This window comes from Melospiza melodia, chromosome 9, assembly GCF_035770615.1.
Source record: "Melospiza melodia melodia isolate bMelMel2 chromosome 9, bMelMel2.pri, whole genome shotgun sequence".
Taxonomy (NCBI): Eukaryota; Metazoa; Chordata; class Aves; order Passeriformes; family Passerellidae; genus Melospiza; species Melospiza melodia.
In genome coordinates, this window is record NC_086202.1 from 31,911,270 (window position 1) to 31,930,291 (window position 19,022).

The 19,022-nt window shown below is 45.7% G+C and overlaps 1 protein-coding gene across 2 annotated transcripts in view; it reads left to right on the forward strand.

Annotated features, from left to right (window-relative positions):
• A1CF (APOBEC1 complementation factor) overlaps positions 1–15,305 on the forward strand; it is a 31,041-nt gene extending 15,736 nt beyond the window's left edge. For both annotated transcript variants that reach the window (XM_063164084.1, XM_063164085.1), the window contains 6 exons: positions 3,000–3,097; positions 4,439–4,709; positions 6,509–6,693; positions 8,710–8,846; positions 10,503–10,636; positions 13,024–15,305. In XM_063164084.1, the coding sequence (XP_063020154.1) occupies positions 3,000–3,097; positions 4,439–4,709; positions 6,509–6,693; positions 8,710–8,846; positions 10,503–10,636; positions 13,024–13,175 (977 nt within the window). In that variant the 3' untranslated portion in view covers positions 13,176–15,305. The remainder of the gene's footprint in view (positions 1–2,999; positions 3,098–4,438; positions 4,710–6,508; positions 6,694–8,709; positions 8,847–10,502; positions 10,637–13,023) is intronic.
• The last annotated feature ends 3,717 nt before the right edge of the window (positions 15,306–19,022 follow it).

Genomic DNA, 19,022 nt, shown 5'->3' on the forward strand with positions numbered 1-19,022 from the left:
TTCCTAAAATGCCACAAGAGATAAAAATAGCTGGGTTTTTCTTGCTGTGAAATGCCACAAAAATTGTGGTGGGGCTGAAGGCTCCCACCCAAAATGCCATCCCATTAAAGGCTGTTTAATTCCCAGCCAACATGGAGGAGGGTGATTGGCAACTGGAAGAGACCCAAAATGCTGAATGGGGTTGCCCTGTGTCCTCAAAATGCTTTGGAATCATTCAGTCATTCTAAATAAGAGTTGGTGAAGCAGCTGGATGACTTCAGCATTCTTCTGTGGCAAGGGATGGTGATAAAAATAGAGTGATTTAATACAACTCCTTTTTATCTGATCTGTCTAAATTCTGAACTCATTTTCATACATCCCCCAGTCCCCATGTAAATTGGTGAATAATTAGTGCTTTCCATTTAATGTAATATTCCTTTGTGGTATATCTTACATGCACTTAGGGTGAGATTTTTCAAAAAAAGGCAGGGAGAATTAGTTGGGAATTTAAAAAAAAATTAGTTGGGAATAAAAATCCTGCTGGCTTTCAAAGGAGATTTTACTTCTGAGTTGCTCCAGCTTTAGGAAATTCCACCCAAAACCAACAAAGTAAAAATAACCCTTTTCTGCAGCTCTGCAAGCCACACAGTCCATTAGGAACTGATGCTTGGCAATGGGAAATCTCCTTTCATCTCACTCCTGTTAGCTTCCTTCTATTAATTTTTTAAAATACGCTGCAGAGCTTCAGTTTTCTTCCTCCAACTTCTTAATTTCATGCCTTTTTCTGGACTAGGCTGCAATGCAAAGGGATTCATGAGTTTTCCTTGTGTCCTTCCAGTATTTCTGGCTCATACTTTTAGCCACCATCGAGCTGTTGCAGAACCCGTTTTACTCCTGAGTTAAATTTATGTTATCCCACTCTCTGAACTGCTTCCTTCTTTTATTTACCCAGTTTTGCTCCCGAGCTTTGAGCAAGCTCACACTCCCCAGAAACACATTTGTGGCCTTTTGACACTTTGGTAACAGTCATCTGCTTTGCTCCTAAGAAGTTTTCCACTATAACAACACAAGTTCTGCATCATCTTTCATCTTCCTTTTATCATCTCAGCATTCACATTGGAATTTTATATTTTTTTAATGGACAGCTTTCATTTTGGTGGCTAAAATCAGGAATGGGTGCATTAGAGCAGCAAAACTTCCAGCTTTGGGGAGAGAAAATGCAGGTTAAGTTACAGTGAGATCAAAAAAGGCAGCAAGGATGTGAAATGATTCATTGCCCTGCTGTGGTTCTCTGCCTCACTCATTGAGCCACATTTCAGCACTACTTAGCAGAAATTACCTTGGATCCAGGGCATTAGGAAGCTGTTTTGACATCAACAAATCATGCAATAAAAATGATCCAGAGTTTCACATGACACAGCAATTGCCACATCTCTGAGGGCTCCACAGGCAGCACCAGGAATGTTAAGCTGGGACACAGCGCAAGGAGCACCCCTTAAATCTGTGCCAAATTCACAGCCTGATGACTTCTGCAGAGCTGTCTCTCTGAAAAGCCCTGCCCTTGCTCCCTAGGAATCCCAAGGAAATTCCTCCTCCATGGAGCTGACCCAAGGGTGGGTATCACATTGCTTGGCCCAGCAGAGGCAGAAGCAGTAGAGAGCAGAATTTTTGGCTCAGGGTTGGTGTCCTGGAATGCTCTCCAGCAGGCAGAAGGGGGATATTCAAAACACAGCGAGTTCATTAAAGCTTCCACTTGTAAACAAAGCATCAGCATATAACTCCCATAAATTCAGGCTTGGAAAATCATCCTCTGTCCCAGAAGGACACAAAGTGCTACTTTACCATCCCTGTGTCATTCCAAGACGTGCAGCCTGCTTGGACTATGGGCTGGGACAGGCTCATTTAGCCCTCTGCAGCTCCTAATGACTCCCCTGAACACCAAAGAAATTTGTTTCCTCCTGCATTTTTTCTAAGTGCGTGCTTTTTGTGGCAATATGACATTTCCCTGTGCACCTGTTCAGCTTTAAGAGATAAGAAGCCAACAGAAGAGTTGTTCGGTATCCCTTAGCCATGTTTCCAGAGGATATTTCTGGGGGTTTTACAGGAGGCTGGGCTGGCTGATGTTGTTCTTCCCAAACCACAGGAGCAGAGAAGCTGAGGAATTAAAGAAATGGCTGAAGGCTGTGGCCATGGGGAGCAGGACTGGTGGGGTTATTTTGGAGACAGACTCCTCAGTGCAGAGTATGAGTTCCTGGCATCAGAGCAGCTGAGAGGGGAAAGAGAAAACTGGGGGGGGATGGACTTAGAAAAGAACAAGAAGTCATTTGCATTTGAATTACTTCGGATAAATTGGATGTAAGAGAGATTCAGGCTGGAAGAAAGAGTCTCCAGCCCAAGCTCCATCCTCAGCTGCAGAGCCTGGCTGGGGCCATGTCCAGGTGAATTGGGGCATCCAGGGAAGCCCCACTGCCACAGAAATGGCTGTTTCCTAGGGAGAGGCTTTTTCTTAGGGTGAGACCTGCTGCCCCATCAGCCCCAGCCCATCCCAGTGCCCAGGGCTGGCTGTTCATTCTTCCTGAACATCCTGAGCTGGTTGTCAAGGAGAAAAACCTCCTTGTTTTATGGCAAAAGCTGCCTCCAATGCACATACAAAAGCAGGGAGATGGGGATCACAGGGGGATGTTCCCACAGCTGGTGCATGGTCAGTCACAAAAGGAAGACACAAGACCAAAGCTGTGTCCAACAGAATGGTTTGGACAGGAGAATTTCCAGTTTAATGGGAATCTTACTGGTGTCTGACCCCAAACCCTTCTAGTTTGCCTTGAATTGCTACAACCATTATATATTGATTTTCCTCTGGAATATGCATCCAAAGAGGTGAGGGGACACTGACCTCTTGTTCTTCCACCCTTGCTCAGCCTTTGCTCTCCAGGGGCTCATAACCTGACAGAGCCACTCTTTCAGGTCTCTGCTTTCTGACTAACCCCCACTTCCCACTAATATTTCAATGTTTTCCACAGGTGCAGTGGAGAGAGTAAAGAAAATTAGAGACTACGCCTTTGTGCACTTTAATAAAAGAGAACACGCAGTGGAGGCCATGAAAGCCTTGAATGGGAAGGTAAAAGCTGCTGTAAATGTTAATTCCTGGAGCTTACAGTGCAGTATATTACACAAAGCCACCCGCTTTATTAGCTCCAAAACTCTCCTGGAGGTGTTATCCCAATTTGCTCTTTGCTGGTTGCTTTTATACTCCTGGATTTGTTTTTCAGCAGCTCTGTTGTACACAAACGATGCATTTTGGCTCCTTGGATTTGTGCTAAGTGTTTGCCCTGCTCTAACTCACTGCTCAGATGAAAAAAAAAAAAAAAAACAGGAAAAGCTGAAAGAAGAACTAGGAAAGGAGGGGTGAGGAGTCCCCCCTGGCTCACACTCACATCCTTGTTCCAGACTGCCAACAAAAACACTGGCAGGGCAGCATGTGAATGGCAAAGTGGGACAAACGAGGTCAGCCCAAACATCTGCTCCGAGTTCAAATGCGGATTTGTGAGGAGGCTGCTGAATTTAGCCCTTCTTGCACTGCATGTAATTCACTCTAAAGCCAGAGCTGTTCCCAAAGAGGTGTTAACCCCGCTCCTATTTTTAGTGCCACTGCTGTTCTCCACGGGAGCACGTGGAATCTCGCTGCCTTACGAGCTGCTTTGCAGGGAAGTGAAGCCTTTCAAAGGCTTTGCTGAAGGAGCCTCTCCCAGCTGGAGCCAGGGCTGAGCACTCTCAGGTTAAGTTTTCACCCGTCTGAGGGAGATCCAGGGCTTTTTTGGGGTGATTCTTCCCATCTCGTTAGGACGTGGGGGCAGCTCCCCCGTAGACTGGATTTCCATCAAGCACTTTTAACCACTTCCCCTGCTGCCTTAAACAGCTGGAACAGAGGCTAGACAGAGTTAAGGGGAAGGATACTTATATTTAATAAAAGGATATTTATTGTAGGGCCTTCAAGGCCACACCCTGGCAGTACCAGAGCCACGGCTTTGGCTCTAACTCAAGGGTGAGTATCACATTGCTTGGCCCAGCAGAGGCAGAAGCAGAATTTGCTGCCCGGATGGCTCCAATATGGAAGCAAAAGAGCGCTTGGTCGCAAGATCTCACATTTTTATAAGTTTTGGTCCATTAGCATATTTGAGCTAATTGTCCAATTACACCCCCTGCCCATGAAGTCCCATCTTTCTTATTTTCTCTGTTCAGTCCACATTGTTTATACTCTTGGGCCTGAGATCCAAATCTGGCTGTCCTTGGTCCCCGGCTAGAGAGGGCGTTGTTGTGTCTACCTACTCTGTGAAGACACCTTACCATCCCCTTGTATGAAACCCAAAGCCACACACCCAAGCAGCACACAGTCAAAAAGAAAGAAAAAGAAAGCTAAACCCCAAGGCATCATTTCCACCCTGTGTTTGTCCCCTCTCAGGTGCTGGATGGCTCCCCCATCGAGGTGACCTTGGCCAAGCCGGTGGACAAGGACAGCTATGTGAGGTACACGCGTGGCACGGGTGGCAGGGCCCCGGTGCTGCAGGGGGACTACACCTACACCCTGGGCCACCTGTACGACCCCGCCACCGCCTACCTGGGCGCCCCGGTCTTCTACGCACCACAGGCCTACGCGGCCATCCCCAACCTGCACTTCCCCGCCGCCAAGGGGCTCGGCGGCAGGAGCATCCTCCGGCCCCCCTCCGTCCGAGGTGATTCCCTCTTGGAGTTTTGGATAAATGAAAACCACCCCCTCGTGCCCAGTGTCTCCTCCAGGGGTCGGGCGGCTGCTTCCCACACGGGTGTTGGTGACATTGGCTTTGCCCCAGCTCCTGGATGCTGTTTTCTCTGGTGGAAAACACTGTGTTTAGGTTCTTGCCTTCCCCAAAGGCTGAAAAATAATAACTGTTTTCCTGGAAGGAATTTCTAGGTTGCCCTCATTGTGTAAATAACTCACAGATCCTCCTGGTTTTGCCCCAGCAGAAAAGACCAAATAAAACACTTTTCCCTTCCCCCTCCCACAGCCAGACACCACCACCACTATCTTTCCATCTGTGACGATGTTCACAGGGGTTTTTGGATGAGGGAAGAGATGACAAACTGACTCCATGTTTCAGAAGGCTTGATTTATTATTTTATTATATTTATTATATTAAAACTATACTAAAAGAATAGGAGAAAAGATTTCATCAAAAAGCTAGCCAAGAATAGAATAAGAAAGAATAATAACAAAAACTTCTGTCTCAGACAGAGTGTCCGAGCCAGCTGACTGTGATTGGCCATTAATTATAAACGACTCTATGAGACCAATCACAGATCCACCTGTTGCATTCCACAGCAGCAGATAACCACTGTTTACATTTTGCTCCTGAGGCCTCTCAGCTTCTCAGGAGGAAAAATCCTAAAGAAAGGATTTTCCATAAAAGATGTCTGCGACACTTATCCTTGAAAGTTGAAGCGAAAATTTTACCAGTCCTGGTGTTTTCTGACCCAAAGCTGTGGAGTTTTCCAAGCAAGTCACATTGCCCTGGTGCAGGATAGGGAATCAAACAAGCCATTCTGTGCTCTGGGAGGTGGAGGCTCCCTTTTGGGAGATTGTTAACTTAATTAACTCAATTCATTCTATGAATAAAAGAGAATATTTCTAAAAACTCTTGGGTGACCCTACCTGGAGCCAAATCAAATCCCCACACTCAGGTACCCCCAAATTAAATGTCAGTGCAGGCATGGTTTGGTCAGTGCAGATGTAAGTTTGGGGCTAGCAAAGAAATAACTCTGTCATCTGATCTTCCTTCCAAAGATGAGATGCCTTGTGTCCCCAAGCCAAGTCCCACAGCAGGCTGGGACTCTGTGTGGCACCCTGGTAGGCCTGGCAAGGATCATGATGGCCAGTTTTTGTCCCTTCAGCAGGAAGGAGACAAGGCAGCAGGAATACCCCTTGTTTCTCAAGTTTTTCCCCACACAGGTGAACCAGCTCCTCTAAAAGTTGCTTTAGGAAAAGAGCAGATGTGATAATTCCCCACCCATCTCTTGCCTCATGGTCTCCCCAGACTCCCAAGCAGGGCTCCCTGAGAAAAAATGGAAGTGTAATAGGGCAAAACCAAAGAGGATTTTTGTCCATAGGGATGAAATTGTGTAAGCTCTGAATTCTTCAAGGTGTAATTACACTGGTAGGTAACAAAATATGCCAGCTGTCCCCTCTCTGACTTCCAGCAACAAGGCTGGCTAAAAAGCTGTCCTGAAATCAAAACTGACTAGAGATGATGAAAAGTGGGCAGAAAGAAGCAGTTTTTCCCCAAATCCCCTCACCTATCCAAGAAAGGGTGTCAGTGTTGAGCCTGTATTATCCCACCACCAGAACCTGGGACCTCCTGCCCACCTGCTTCCCAACCCTCCCAGCAAGCGGGGCTAACTTTTCCATTTCAGCAAGAATCAGGGTCCTTTTTCCGGTGATTTGATTCGGTTTAATGCCTTCTTACATTCCTAGAAATTTACATGAATGTACCTGTAGGGGCTGCGGGCGTCCGAGGCCTGGGAGGCCGCGGCTACCTGGCGTTCCCAGGCGTGGGGCGTGGATACCACCTCAAGGGAGACAAGAGGGGAGAGGAGAAGCTCTATGACCTCCTGCCAGGGATGGAGCTCACCCCCATGAACCACGTCACGCTGAAGCCCCAAGGGATCAAACTCGCCCCTCAGGTACGTGACCCCAAAAAGAGCGGCCATGTCCCAAGGGGTGCGTTGGGAAAACGGGCCCCTCTGCACCGCGGCCTGGTAAATAAATCTGTTCTTGTGTCTCAAAATCATTAAAAAATGAGCAGCACCATTGCATCTTGCAATATCCACCTGCCTCATGGAGTTGTGGAATGGTTGGGGTTGGAGAAGACCTTTAAGATCACCTTGAGTGTCAGGAGAGAGTTGTCATAAATGCCTTAATCCGGTTCTGGCTGTCGCACCATAAAAATACCGCGAGTCAAGGAATTCCCACCCACAATGGGTTTGACACATAAAATTTATCACCTGGGGCTGCACCAGGGAACAATGCACAAAAAATAGAAAAATAATGCACATTTTTAAATCATTTATGGCAAAAGAAGTGTTGACATAACCCAGCCTAGCATAGAAACTCTTTGATTTGGTTGTGTGTGTTGATGCAGATGGATGAAGAGGGCTGAGGAGAAATCCACAATAAACTCCCTGAGCTTCTGAGTGTCCAGCTCGGACAGTAACTCTTTTTCCCTTATATTGTGCAGAGCAATACAGGAAACCAACTTCACCCTGAATTTTGAAGCATGTCTTTGCCTTTTAACACTCCAATTGCCACAGCATCCAGTTTGCCAAAGTTTATGAAAACATCCTTGTTTCCTCCCAGGAAACTGGACAGTGGGATTTTTCCCTCCTGCAAAAGTCCCCTTAGTCTGTTTTGTCATCAAATCACAGAATGGTTTGGGATGGAAGGGATCTTTAAGCTCACCTAGTACCAACTTGTGCCATGCATAGAGGCACCTTCCACTAGAAATCCCTGGAATGGTTCTGCAGGGCCTTAGGGCAAGTGAAATTCATTTTTATAAAGCCAACCTACAAAGGAGTTGGCACAGCAGGGAACTAGTGTTGCCACAGTGAAAAAATGAGCGGTTGTAATTGAGAACTGAACTATGTAATGAAGCATTTTACACTGCAAGACGCTAAACTTCAGCTGGAGCTGTGGTGGCAAAATTAAAAGCAGCAGTGAGGTTTAAATTTTTCTTTTTAGTTTTAAATCCATTCAAACGTAAGCTGTAAATGAGGTGGACCTCAGCAAGACTTTAGGGTGACCTAATTGTGGCCTTCCAGTGCCTGAAGGGGCGGCAAGAAAGATGGAGAGAGACTTTTAAAGGGCTTGTAGTGCCAGGACACAGAGAATGGCTTCCCACTGCCAGGGGGCAGGGATGGATGAGATATCGGGAGGAAATTCTTGGCTGTGATGGGGGTGAGGCTCTGGCACAGGTTTTTCAGAGAAACTGTGACTGCCCCATCCCTGGAAATGCTCAAGGCCAGGTCAGAGCAACCTGGTTTAATGAAAAGTGATCAATCCCAGCTGGGACAGCACACAGGCAGTGGGTTAAAAACCCCTGGAATCCCAAGCCAAAGCAGAAGTGTTTCTGGACAGCAATTCCCAATTACCATGGGACCAGCTGTGCCAAGGCTGAGGGCAACGTGGTTCAGCATTTCAAAAGCTGCAATCGCCTGCTGAAGCCCGTGGAATTAATTGGATGGAAACAAAACCTTTTTTCTTTTTAAAAAGAAGCCTATTTGGACTTCTTGTGCTCTGTAACCCACTAAGCCCAGAAGAGATGAATGCAACCCGAGTTTCTTTAGTCCTCTGAAACAGACATCCATGAGACAGAGCTTCTGAGGAGGATTCAAAGCAAACCACACTGAAATAATCTAATCAGCAAAAGGACTCAGATGCCCAAGTGAACAGGGAATAATTTCAGGAATTAAACAGATATCAATGTATAAAGCATTTAGATGAATCTTACACTTCAGGGTGGGTGCAGTATTCTATCTGCCATTTATTTTTGATTTTTTGCTAAGCTTTGAGGAAGCTGCCAGAGCTCCCTGAAAACTCTTTGAGGGAAGACAGCTGCTCAGCCCAGGGGCTGGAGCTAGACAAGGAGGCTTCTGCACAGCAATTAACCCCAGCACAAATCCCTATTATTTTTTTCCTTCTAGATCTTAGAAGAAATCTGCCAGAAAAACAACTGGGGACAGCCTGTGTACCAGCTCCACTCTGCCATTGGCCAGGATCAAAGACAGCTCTTCCTCTACAAAATCACCATCCCTGCCCTTGCCAGCCAGAACCCCACCATGTACGTCATTAGTGGCACGTTTCTGAGGCTTAGGCTTTATTTTTTAAATTCTATTTTCCTTAACAGCTAGTCCCAAGCACACAAGTCTCCTTTATTAAAAAATTATGTTTCCTTTTGGAACAGGTTTCCTTTTATTAAAGAAAGAGATTTCCATTTGTTAAAAAAATCAAATATGTTTTACTATATTTATTTAATCTATATTTATTAAATATTAATTAACTTTTATAATTCTAATTACTTATTTTTTAATTTTTAAAAATTCAATATTTAATTGAATTTTAAAATCTACATTTATTTTATATAAATTTATCTTTATTAAATCATATATGTTTATATAATTATATATACATCTATATGTACATATAATTATATATTATATATTTGTATTATATATTGATATATTTATTTGTATTATATATAAATATATAATTATATATTAATTATATATTAATTATATATGCATACTGTATATACAAATATGTATATATATTAAATATTAAATATTAGAGATTATGTATTATATATATAATATATACTATATACTACATATTATATACTACATATTATATATTATATATTATATATTATATATTATATATTATATATTATATATTATATATTATATTATATAAAACATATTTTATATATAATATTATATATTATATATTATGATAAATATATATGTATATAAATATACATATATATTAAATACTTTTTTAAAAAGTACTGGGAGAAAAACATCCACAGAGTATAATTAAGTGCTGTGCTTGGTGCTCTCTCTGCTGGTGCAAACATCACAGAAAGCCAGACACAATAAGGCAAAAGGGTGCTTTTTTGTACAAAAAGAAAGCAAACAATAGCCCTTGTAGGGAAATGAGAGGAATTTGAAGGTACATGCTGATATTTCAGCTCCAAATATGATTGTAAACATTTCTGACCAAAACCACTCTTTGCTGTGTATTGTAAAGAAAAGCCCTGGCTGGGTATTGTAAAGAAAAAACGCAGCAGGGTTATTTGGGGTTATTTTTTGATGGAAAAAGCACAACAGTCTCTGCAAGGATGTTGTGTCCAGGGTTGATAACCCCAGCTAGGGAGCAGACCACGGGGAGGAGAGCAGCTCTGGTAATGCACCAGCCCAGGGAAGCCACGCTTCCATTCGCTGCGTGGGGTGGTGCCAGCTCTAAGCGGATCAAAAATGGGCCCCAAGAAAAAATATAAAACCTTACCTAGCACCCAAGAAAACGGATTGTCCAATCACCACCCCAAGGCTCCTAAGTGAGGATCCATCCAACATTACGATCGCCTCCAATCGCAAGCAAGTGCAGTGGAAAGATCAGGAGAACCTAATAACCCTGAAGAGCCAGATCTTTATAGCTTCTTTTGTACTTAAAACTAAGTAATAAAAACATCTGGCAGGAAAGCCCTGGGGAAAACAAACCCAGCTAACTTTGTGCTATCACCACTCCAGGGCTCCTAAATGAGGATCCATCCAACATTGCCTCCAATCGCAAGCGAGTGCGGTGGAAAGTTCAGGAGAACCCACACCCTAATAACCCTTAAGAGCCAGATCTTTATACCTTCTCTTGTATTTAAAACTAAGTAATGAAAACATCTGTCAGGAAAGTAAACCCAGCTAACTTTGTGCTGTGCCCACAGACACCCCTTCACACCGCCCAAGCTCAGCGCCTACATTGACGAGGCCAAGACCTACGCGGCAGAGTACACCCTGCAGACCCTGGGCATCCCCGTGGAGGGGGCAGAGGTGCCTCCTGCAGCACCAGCTTTCCCAGGTATGGGCATGTCTGTACAGCAGAGGGCTCCTGGAATGTCATTTTTCCTGGTGGCTCCTTGTGGGTGTGAGGAATGAAACAGGTTTTGGTCGCTGAGGACTGGCCTGGTTGTGCTCCCCTGTAGTGACTCATGTTGCTTGTGTGTCTGGCATCTTTAGCAGAGAATTCCAGACTGCTTTGGGTTGGAAGGGACCCTAAAGATCACATAATTCCACCCCCTGCCATGTCAGGGACACCTTCCTCTGTCCCAGGGTCCTCCAAGCCCTGTCCTGCCTGGCCTTGGGCACTGCCAGGGATCCAGGGGCAGCCACAGCTGCTCTGGGCACCTGTGCCAGTTTATTGCCCATAAAGGATTTTATCTCTATCACAAATTTCTGTGTCCACACCCCAGAGCAATCCAGGTTGTGGGAACTGGGGTGGGGGGCTCAGCTCCAACCCCAATCCCTCAGAACAATGCCACAGCTGGGATTATGTCCAAGGGCGTCAGAGCAGTGTCCAGGGGCAGAGAACCCCAACATCCAGAGGCCCATCCCAGCTCCACACATCCCCTCCATTCCTCCCAGTTTGTGAAAACCTCCTTCAACTGGGAGCCCCAGAAGGAACACAGGATGCAAAGCTGGTGTCCCCAGTGCCACATCTGGCATGAGTCCCTTCCCTGGCCCTGATGTCACCAGGATGGAGGAGATCCTCCTCCCTGCAAGGCTGATGAATTCATGGGCTCTCTGTCCTCCCCCAGCACCCCTAGCCCCTTGTGAACCAACACTTGGGATTTCATCTGCCAAAGAAATGACGCAGCCATGAAAGTTTGGATCCAATCCCAGCTCTCACACCCCCACAGAAGGTTTTTATCCCAGTTTGAGAATTTGTAGCTCTTGCAACTGCCCAAAACAGCTTGGAAAATCACGGAAAACACAGGAATTACATTTGCCGTGCTCTCCAGCATGACAGCAGTTCTGATGGAGAGGCAGCACCAGGTGCCAAGCTGCACATGAGGAGCCCATTAGTCAGTACTACTGAGTTGTTTGGAGTGTCTCAAGGATGGATTTAAAGAAAAAAAATAAAACATCTATCCGGCTTCCTGCCACAGGAGTCCGCAAAAGCCACAGAAAAATCAATTTGTCTGGGCTTGTGCAGCTTCCGCAGCGTGGAAACCAAATGGGCTCTTTATTGAATCCAGCCCCCACTTACTGCTTAATTAGCATCTCTCCTTTTCTTTCATCCACCCTTATTTATTTGTCTTGGGAGCTTGGCAAATGGACATGCACTAAAGTTGCTGCTAGCAGCACACACCCGGCCTTGGTCAGGGCTCACTAAAGCTCAGCTCAGGCCATGCCCAGCTCACAGCTCATTTCTCTCCCCATGGTGGCAGCTGTGCCTTAAGTCCCAGATTTCTCAGTTGCTGCTTGAGATGTTGCACCTGGCTTTGCTGGTGCAAAGAAAATACTCTGGAGAGCCACAATATTCAAATTGTAAGGAATTCATTGTGGTTTTTTCCCCAAAATGACACCTCCAATGAGGCAATGTGTGCTCCCTGTTGCCCAATATTTCCATTCCCCCACCAAGAGGACCTTGGCTCTGGCTGACCTGGAGTTGATCCCATTGCCCATGTGGTCAGACAGGATCCTGGGAGATGTATTTTGGCAGCAGAGCCTGCTCCAGCAGATCCAGTGAATACCCTAGATGCTCTTCCCAAATGTAGGCTTTGTCTTAATCCCTGATTCTTTTACAACAAAACACTGCGGTCTGCTTGACAAGCTGCTATGCCCTGCCTTCAGAGGAACAAGCCCCAAATGATGCTGGTTTCCCAGTGATTCATTCTCAAACAGCAACACTTACATCTTCCCATGGAAAATCTGGAAGTGTTGAAACCACATTTTCCATTAGAAACCAATGGGAAAAAACCCAAAAAATACCGTCCACCAAATATTTGCTCCCTGCTGTTGCAATTGAGAGGATTTCCCTACCATGGCTGTCCTGAACTGTCTGTATTTTGGTTATGAAGGGATCAGAGCTATATTTTCTTCAAGAATCCTGCCCAATTTTCTCCTCTTTAAAGGGAATTTACTTCAACCCATTTAAGGTTGTATCCTTGCCCTCCTCATGCCATATAGGACGGACCTGTCCAGAGCACCATTAGAAATAATCAAAACCTGAGGAAAAAATATTCAAGCAGAGAGTGTTTTTCCAGCACTGTGTTTAACTAATCATGGGTGAGGAAATGCTTTAATTTTCCTATTAATTAATTAATTTACATTATTCCCACTAACAAACTCACTGCTGCCCAAGCCGTTCCCACTTTAAATCGTCCCATCAAAACCTACCAGGCGATGGTGAATTTTGGATGGATTTTCATTAATCCACGGGTTTTCCTTCTTTTTTTCTTTCAGGATACACCATTGCTAACGCAGCTGCCACTGTCACAGCCACTCAGCTCAAGCAAGCAGTGACATTGGGACAAGATTTGGCCACATATGCCACCTATGAAGCCTATCCTGCCTTTGCCGTCGCCGCACGGAGCGACGGCTACGGAGCCTTTTAACCAAATTCCCTTAAACCCAGCACAGGCAGGAAGGCAAAGAAAAGCAATCTCAGTCTGGTAATTCAACACCCTCATGATTTTAAGCTAATCTGTGGCCTAAGGTTCATTTTAGTCCGAGTTTCAGGCTTGTAGGTCTTTAGTTTTGTAACGGGGCAGGGGGAGGAGAAATTTTTTTTTTAAATGGTGCAAAATCAGATTTTCACACTAGAAAGCAAAAGCTCAGCCCAGGAAATGAGAGGTTCTCAGGTGTATATATATATTTTTATATGTATATATATTCATACACCTATTGTGTGTGTGTTTACAAGCAACAACCTGTGCTGAAAACAGTTGGTCCTGTGGCTGGGACTGGGGAAGGATGGGGTGGCCCAGCAAACCCCTCTGTGCACCAGGAATTCTCCTGCATCCACCCCAAAGTTTCCCAGGCCAGAGCAGAGGTGCCCCTTGGCCACATGAGTTTGCCTCTCCCTGCCCGTGATCCCACCAGCATGGAGCATCTCAAGGCTCTTTGAAATTCTTCTTTGCCAAGGCAAAAAAACCATTTATCCTAAACATTTTTGCCCAGCCCTAGAGGCTAATTTTTAACAGGCTTCCGTGCTAATTTTATTCTTAAAGCAGGGCACAAGAATTCAGCAGAGCTTTCCCTCTTACTTTGCTCCCTCCCAGCCATATCCAAAAATCAGCAATCAGTGTATTTTTGTGTGCTTCTCATCAAATGGCACATTCACTGAAAAACAGGGAAACTTTTAAGCCTGAGGAGCAGAAAAGTGCTATTCATTAAGGCCAATTCCCTACTTAATTAGAGCATGAGAGCTCACGGCCATGGCCCAGTAATAGCAGGCACCTCGACAGGAATAAAATTATATCCAAAGAACATTTTCCCAGGTTGGACAGAGCCCTGCCTGCCTTTACACATTAAATCAAGGTTGCTGTCTGCTCTGATTCCAGCAAAAATCAATTTAGTGGAAGAGGGATCATGCCAACAGTAAAGGCACCTCTTAATTTGGAGAGCACCAGAGTTGGTGTTGTGTTCGACCCCTTTGGGGATGCTGGGAGCATCCTTTGGTGTACAGCAGGGGCATCATCCATTTATTTTTGCCATGGGATCAAGGCAGGAGCAATGATGCTGTGGAGATATGGGAGGAATCCAGTGCTGGGTAACTACACAGACACATTAATCCTATATCATAAATCCTACTTGGTGATGCACACTAAGAAAACTTGAATTTGTTCAGTCTAGGACCAAAAGAACCCTTTGGGGAGGAAGAATTTCCAGCTGGGTTGGTGACACCCAGCAGATCTGGCCCCAGATTTTTCAGCTGCTTTAGATGCTGTGATGTGGCAGAGCAGAAGCCATTCCAAGGGGAGCTTTTCCTGTGCATCCCCCAAGCTGTGCAAGGCACCAGGGTCTGTGACAAGATGGTGACTGCAGCCCCCAAGTGTTTCTTTCCTCTTCTGACTCAGTTTCCCCCAGAATAGAACAAACCCCATCAGCTGTACAGTCTGAGATCCCATTAGACCCCTCCTATTTATAAAGTAGCTCGTTAGGGTGACCCTAAAGGTATTACAAGCCCTCTGTGGCTGCTGCTGGCCACGTTTGGCTTCACAGCAAAGGACAAACCTGGTCACAGAGGGCCAAATAACCAAGAGTGTTATGGATTTTGTGGCTTTTTCTTTTTTTTTCTCTTCTGTATATGTCTTTAAGTGGTGTTTGCCAACGAGGAAATATAGCCAGGAGAGTCTCTCAAACCGTTGGCAGGAAGTGTTTCTCACTTTCCATGTTCAGTGAGTTTAGTCTGCTTTTTCAGCTATTTATATAAGTTCAGAAAGATGTCAAAGCAAAGGGCAAGAAGCAGTATTAAAAAAGTGTGCATGAAGCACTTATTTTTGTACGAGTAGTACAAGGTTTGTATAGAGTTTTAACACTGTGAAGTGTAGCGAAAAATCACAATTTCCATTTACTGGAGGACAATCGTGTATGTTTAAAGGGAATGAAAGGGAAAATGGCATCTCAATCATCCATTACAAATTAGAACCAGGACTAAATTCTGTGAAGCAACTCTGTGATTTTGGAGTAATCCGAGGACATTCACTGGACTTTGAAATATCATTAAAACTTTTTAAACACAAGCCTCAGTCCTTGTATACATCTGTGGTAAACAGGAGCACACTTTGCTCCAGAGGGATCGATCCCAGGTCACACTGGCAGGGGCACAAGCTGTTCAGGAGTGTTTTCCACTTTGGTGACCCTCACCAAGCACAAACAGCAGAAAATTGGCAGGTCTGGTACTTCTGCACTTCTAAGTGAAAAACCAAGGAGTTCTTGGCCTCTTTTCCCAGCACTTCTTTGGTCAGTAATCATTTACCTGTCAGTGCTACAGGAACTGGGTTTGCTGTGAATTTTTTGCAGTGGTAATTGTTCCTTACCTGATCCCTGTGGAGATTTTCTGGGGGTTGTATCAATAGTGAGAAAATACCAAGCAAAAACAAGGGATAAATGTGGAAATCTGTGATTTAGGGCAGTGAGGGATTGGCCCCACCTTGAGAAGAGCCTGTTGCCAGGCCACTGATAGGTAAATCTTTGTTAAGATGAGGCCCTGCTCCTTGGAAGACCATCATAGCTAAATGACTGAGAAACAGCAATTCCTGGCATGAGGGGTTCTGGGTTTGCACCTTTCCAGAGACATTCTAAACCCCAAAAAAGGGGGAAGCTCTGGTACCTTGCTACTGATAACACAGGCCAAGGCCTCTCTGCCACTCCAAAAGAGATTTTGCCAAAATAGCTTGACACCACTCTTCCAAAGAGGTCAGCTGTACTCTGGGCTCCAGCAGCTCTGCCAGCTCTATTATTTCCCTCATTAGCTTTTCCTGATGCCCTGCTTTCATTTCCTCCAAAACCAGGGCAATGGAGAGTTTGCTGTTGTGCTGTAACATTTCCCCCCTGGCACAACTGAGATTCCATCTTTGGTCTGCAGAAATTGGCTGGTCAGATTGGGAGAGCAAGGATGATTTTCCAAGGAACCTCAAACCCAACAGCCCAACTTAAACAAAACATTATTTCCCATTTGTAAAGATGTGCGTTCCCAGTGGAGAGCAAGACAAAGCCAAAAACCATATCCAACCTCCACCACCAATTCTAGGACAAGTTTGAGGTGTAAGTGATGAGATCAATGCCCAGAAAAATCAGCAGATGGCCTCATCTTTGGCTGCTGGCAAGGCAGGGGGTTACAAAAATTGCATTTTCCATCTCCCTTCTTCCAGCCAGCACCTTCCTGGAGGTCTGTACAACACAGGGCCTCTCTTCTGAGGTGCAGAGTGAGAATAAAACATCTCTGAGGGTGACAAAACTCTATGTTTGGAGCTGCCCAGACCCTGGAACATCCCACAGGGAAACTCCCATGTCCCACTGAAACCCCTCAGTCCATGGGATAATGTGACTTTCAAAGGGATCTGCTTGACCTTGGAGCTTGCATGGCTCCCTTTTCCCACCTTGATCTCCCAGGGACCACCTCATCTCATTGCTCCATCACATACCTACCTGGATTTCCCCTTTTTGAGGAAAAAAACTCAAACCAAACAACCTTTGAAGGTGACATCCCAGTGAGGGGTCACCAATCCCTGCTGGTCACTGACTGGGGGCCAGCCTGACCCTGGTGCTGCTCATGGTCTGATGGGATGGATGTTCCTTTCTTGTTTCTTCTTTGTTGTGTCCCCCAGAATCTCAGTCTTGGATAAAATTCCAGTTCTCAGCTGTCCTGTTTTAAGTGCTGGTGGGGGCTTAGACAGCCCCTGCCCACCAAGCCCTGTCCTTTGGAGATGCTTGGGGTGGGCTGCTCTCTCTCTGGACCCCCCAAACTCCTCTCCATGCCCAGAGCCTCATCCTGGCCTGGCTCCAGCCACCCACAGGACTGTGCCCATCCAGATTTGGGATTGCTGAAGGAATAAACATTGGAACAGTGACATTCCTTGGTCCCCAGCCCTGGTTGTGGAGATGTTAAAAACCAGAGAGCTGCAGATAGACAGCACACAAATACCCTCTGTGGGATGCTGGGAAAAAAAAAAACCCAGACAACCACAGCATCCAAAAAATCCCAAATCCTGCATTTAGGATTCCTGTAGGGCCTGACAGCTAAACAACTGTAAATGTTTAATAAGCTCCAATACTGTGCACCAATTTTGCATGCAATCTCCTTAATTCTTCAGAGAATCACCCAAGCCTGCAGAGGATTCTCCCCTCTCCCCCAGGGCCTGGGGTCAGATCCCAAATTAGCATCTCCTGATCCTGCTGGTGAATTCGGGAAGGGACACGATGTGCAGGAGGGAGCCCTCGAGTCGTGCACAGCAGCTCGGGCTGCCGGCACAAGTTCCCCGAGTTCCTGGGACTTCACATCCCACGCCAACAAAAATAAAACAAAGGTGGAATTCTGCCCTTCTCCCCAGCACGTAGCAGGGCACAAATGGCTCCACGTCGAGGGGAGAGGGACGAGCAACTGTGAGGAGTAGTGAGTGCTATATTTAACAGCTGGCGAGGCGCCCAAATTCCTGGAAAATTCTTTTTTTTTTTTTTCTTCCTAGGCTTTGGCTCGAGCTTGCTCTCGTGTAAAACAGCACTGGCACCTAGTGGCTGCTGGATCCAGGCACAGCATCCCCAAAAAGCGTGCAGGGAAGCTGGTCACTGCCTGCCAACAGCCACCATGCTGTTACAGAGCAAATAAAAGCAAATGAAAGCAAGTTTTCTACACACAAAATATGATGAAAATCCCCCAAAAATGCTCCCTAAATTCTGCCCACTAAACACAAGGTGTTTCACAAGGGGACCTGCTCTAGGGCACAAGGGGCTTTCCAGATATCCTAATTCTGGCTCTCAACACTCCCTCTGCCCTGCTTTCTAAAAGCTCTCTTTTGGGGTCAGATGTTCATGGTTTAGAGGGTAAATATTTTAATGTGCAACTCAGCTTGGCTTGCTTAAACATGTCCTAAACATATCCTACTGAAAAAAACCCTGCTGTTGGTGGGGTGGCTGGGTGGGTTATTAGGGCAGGACATCAGGAGCATCCCCAGGGATTTGATTCCCAGTGATGTTCTTTCAAAGCTCTCTCTTTTTCCTGACTCAGTACTGCAACTGCTTTGAGCTCCTCCGGATGGGGATCTCTGAGACTGATTGCAGCTGCTTGGAAATGAATAATTCATCCTCTCCTACTGATTTTAAAGAGAGGCAAAATTATCTGATTGATGATTCTCTGAAGAATTAAGGAGATTGCATACAAAATTGGTACACATTATTGGAGCTTATTAAACATTTACAGTTGTTTAGCTGTCAGGCCCTACAAGAATCCTAAACCCAGACCTGAAATATGTTTTCTTCTCCCTGTGGCCCCTGATTCTACCACTTACAGAGGGCAGAGGAGATTTAGGGACTGTGGAGCTGTCCCCACCTATGGCAGTGCTGGTGGGTGGCAGCTCAGGAGGGACCTGCCACCAGCACTGGGCCAGGGTGGTCAGGGCTTTGTCCAGGCAGCTCTGAAACCCTCCTGGGAAGATCCTCTACATTCCTGGGGTGAATTCCATTTTTTGTGGTGAAACCCTTTCAGCCAACAGGTTTGGGCACTGTCCTTGTACCCTGCAGTGGTAGCAATCCAAGCTGTGCTTGGATTAACTCTTGTGTGGGTTGGAGAGGGACCACAAACCCTTCTGGTGACCCACCTGTAGGTGACTCTGGGTGGCCTGATGGCCTTGGGTCCTTCCTGATGCTCCAGCAAGGCAGGCTGGGGTCTGTTCAGGGCAGCCTCACCCACAGCTTTGACTCATGAATACAGTTCTTACTGATTTCCATCTAATTCCCTCCAG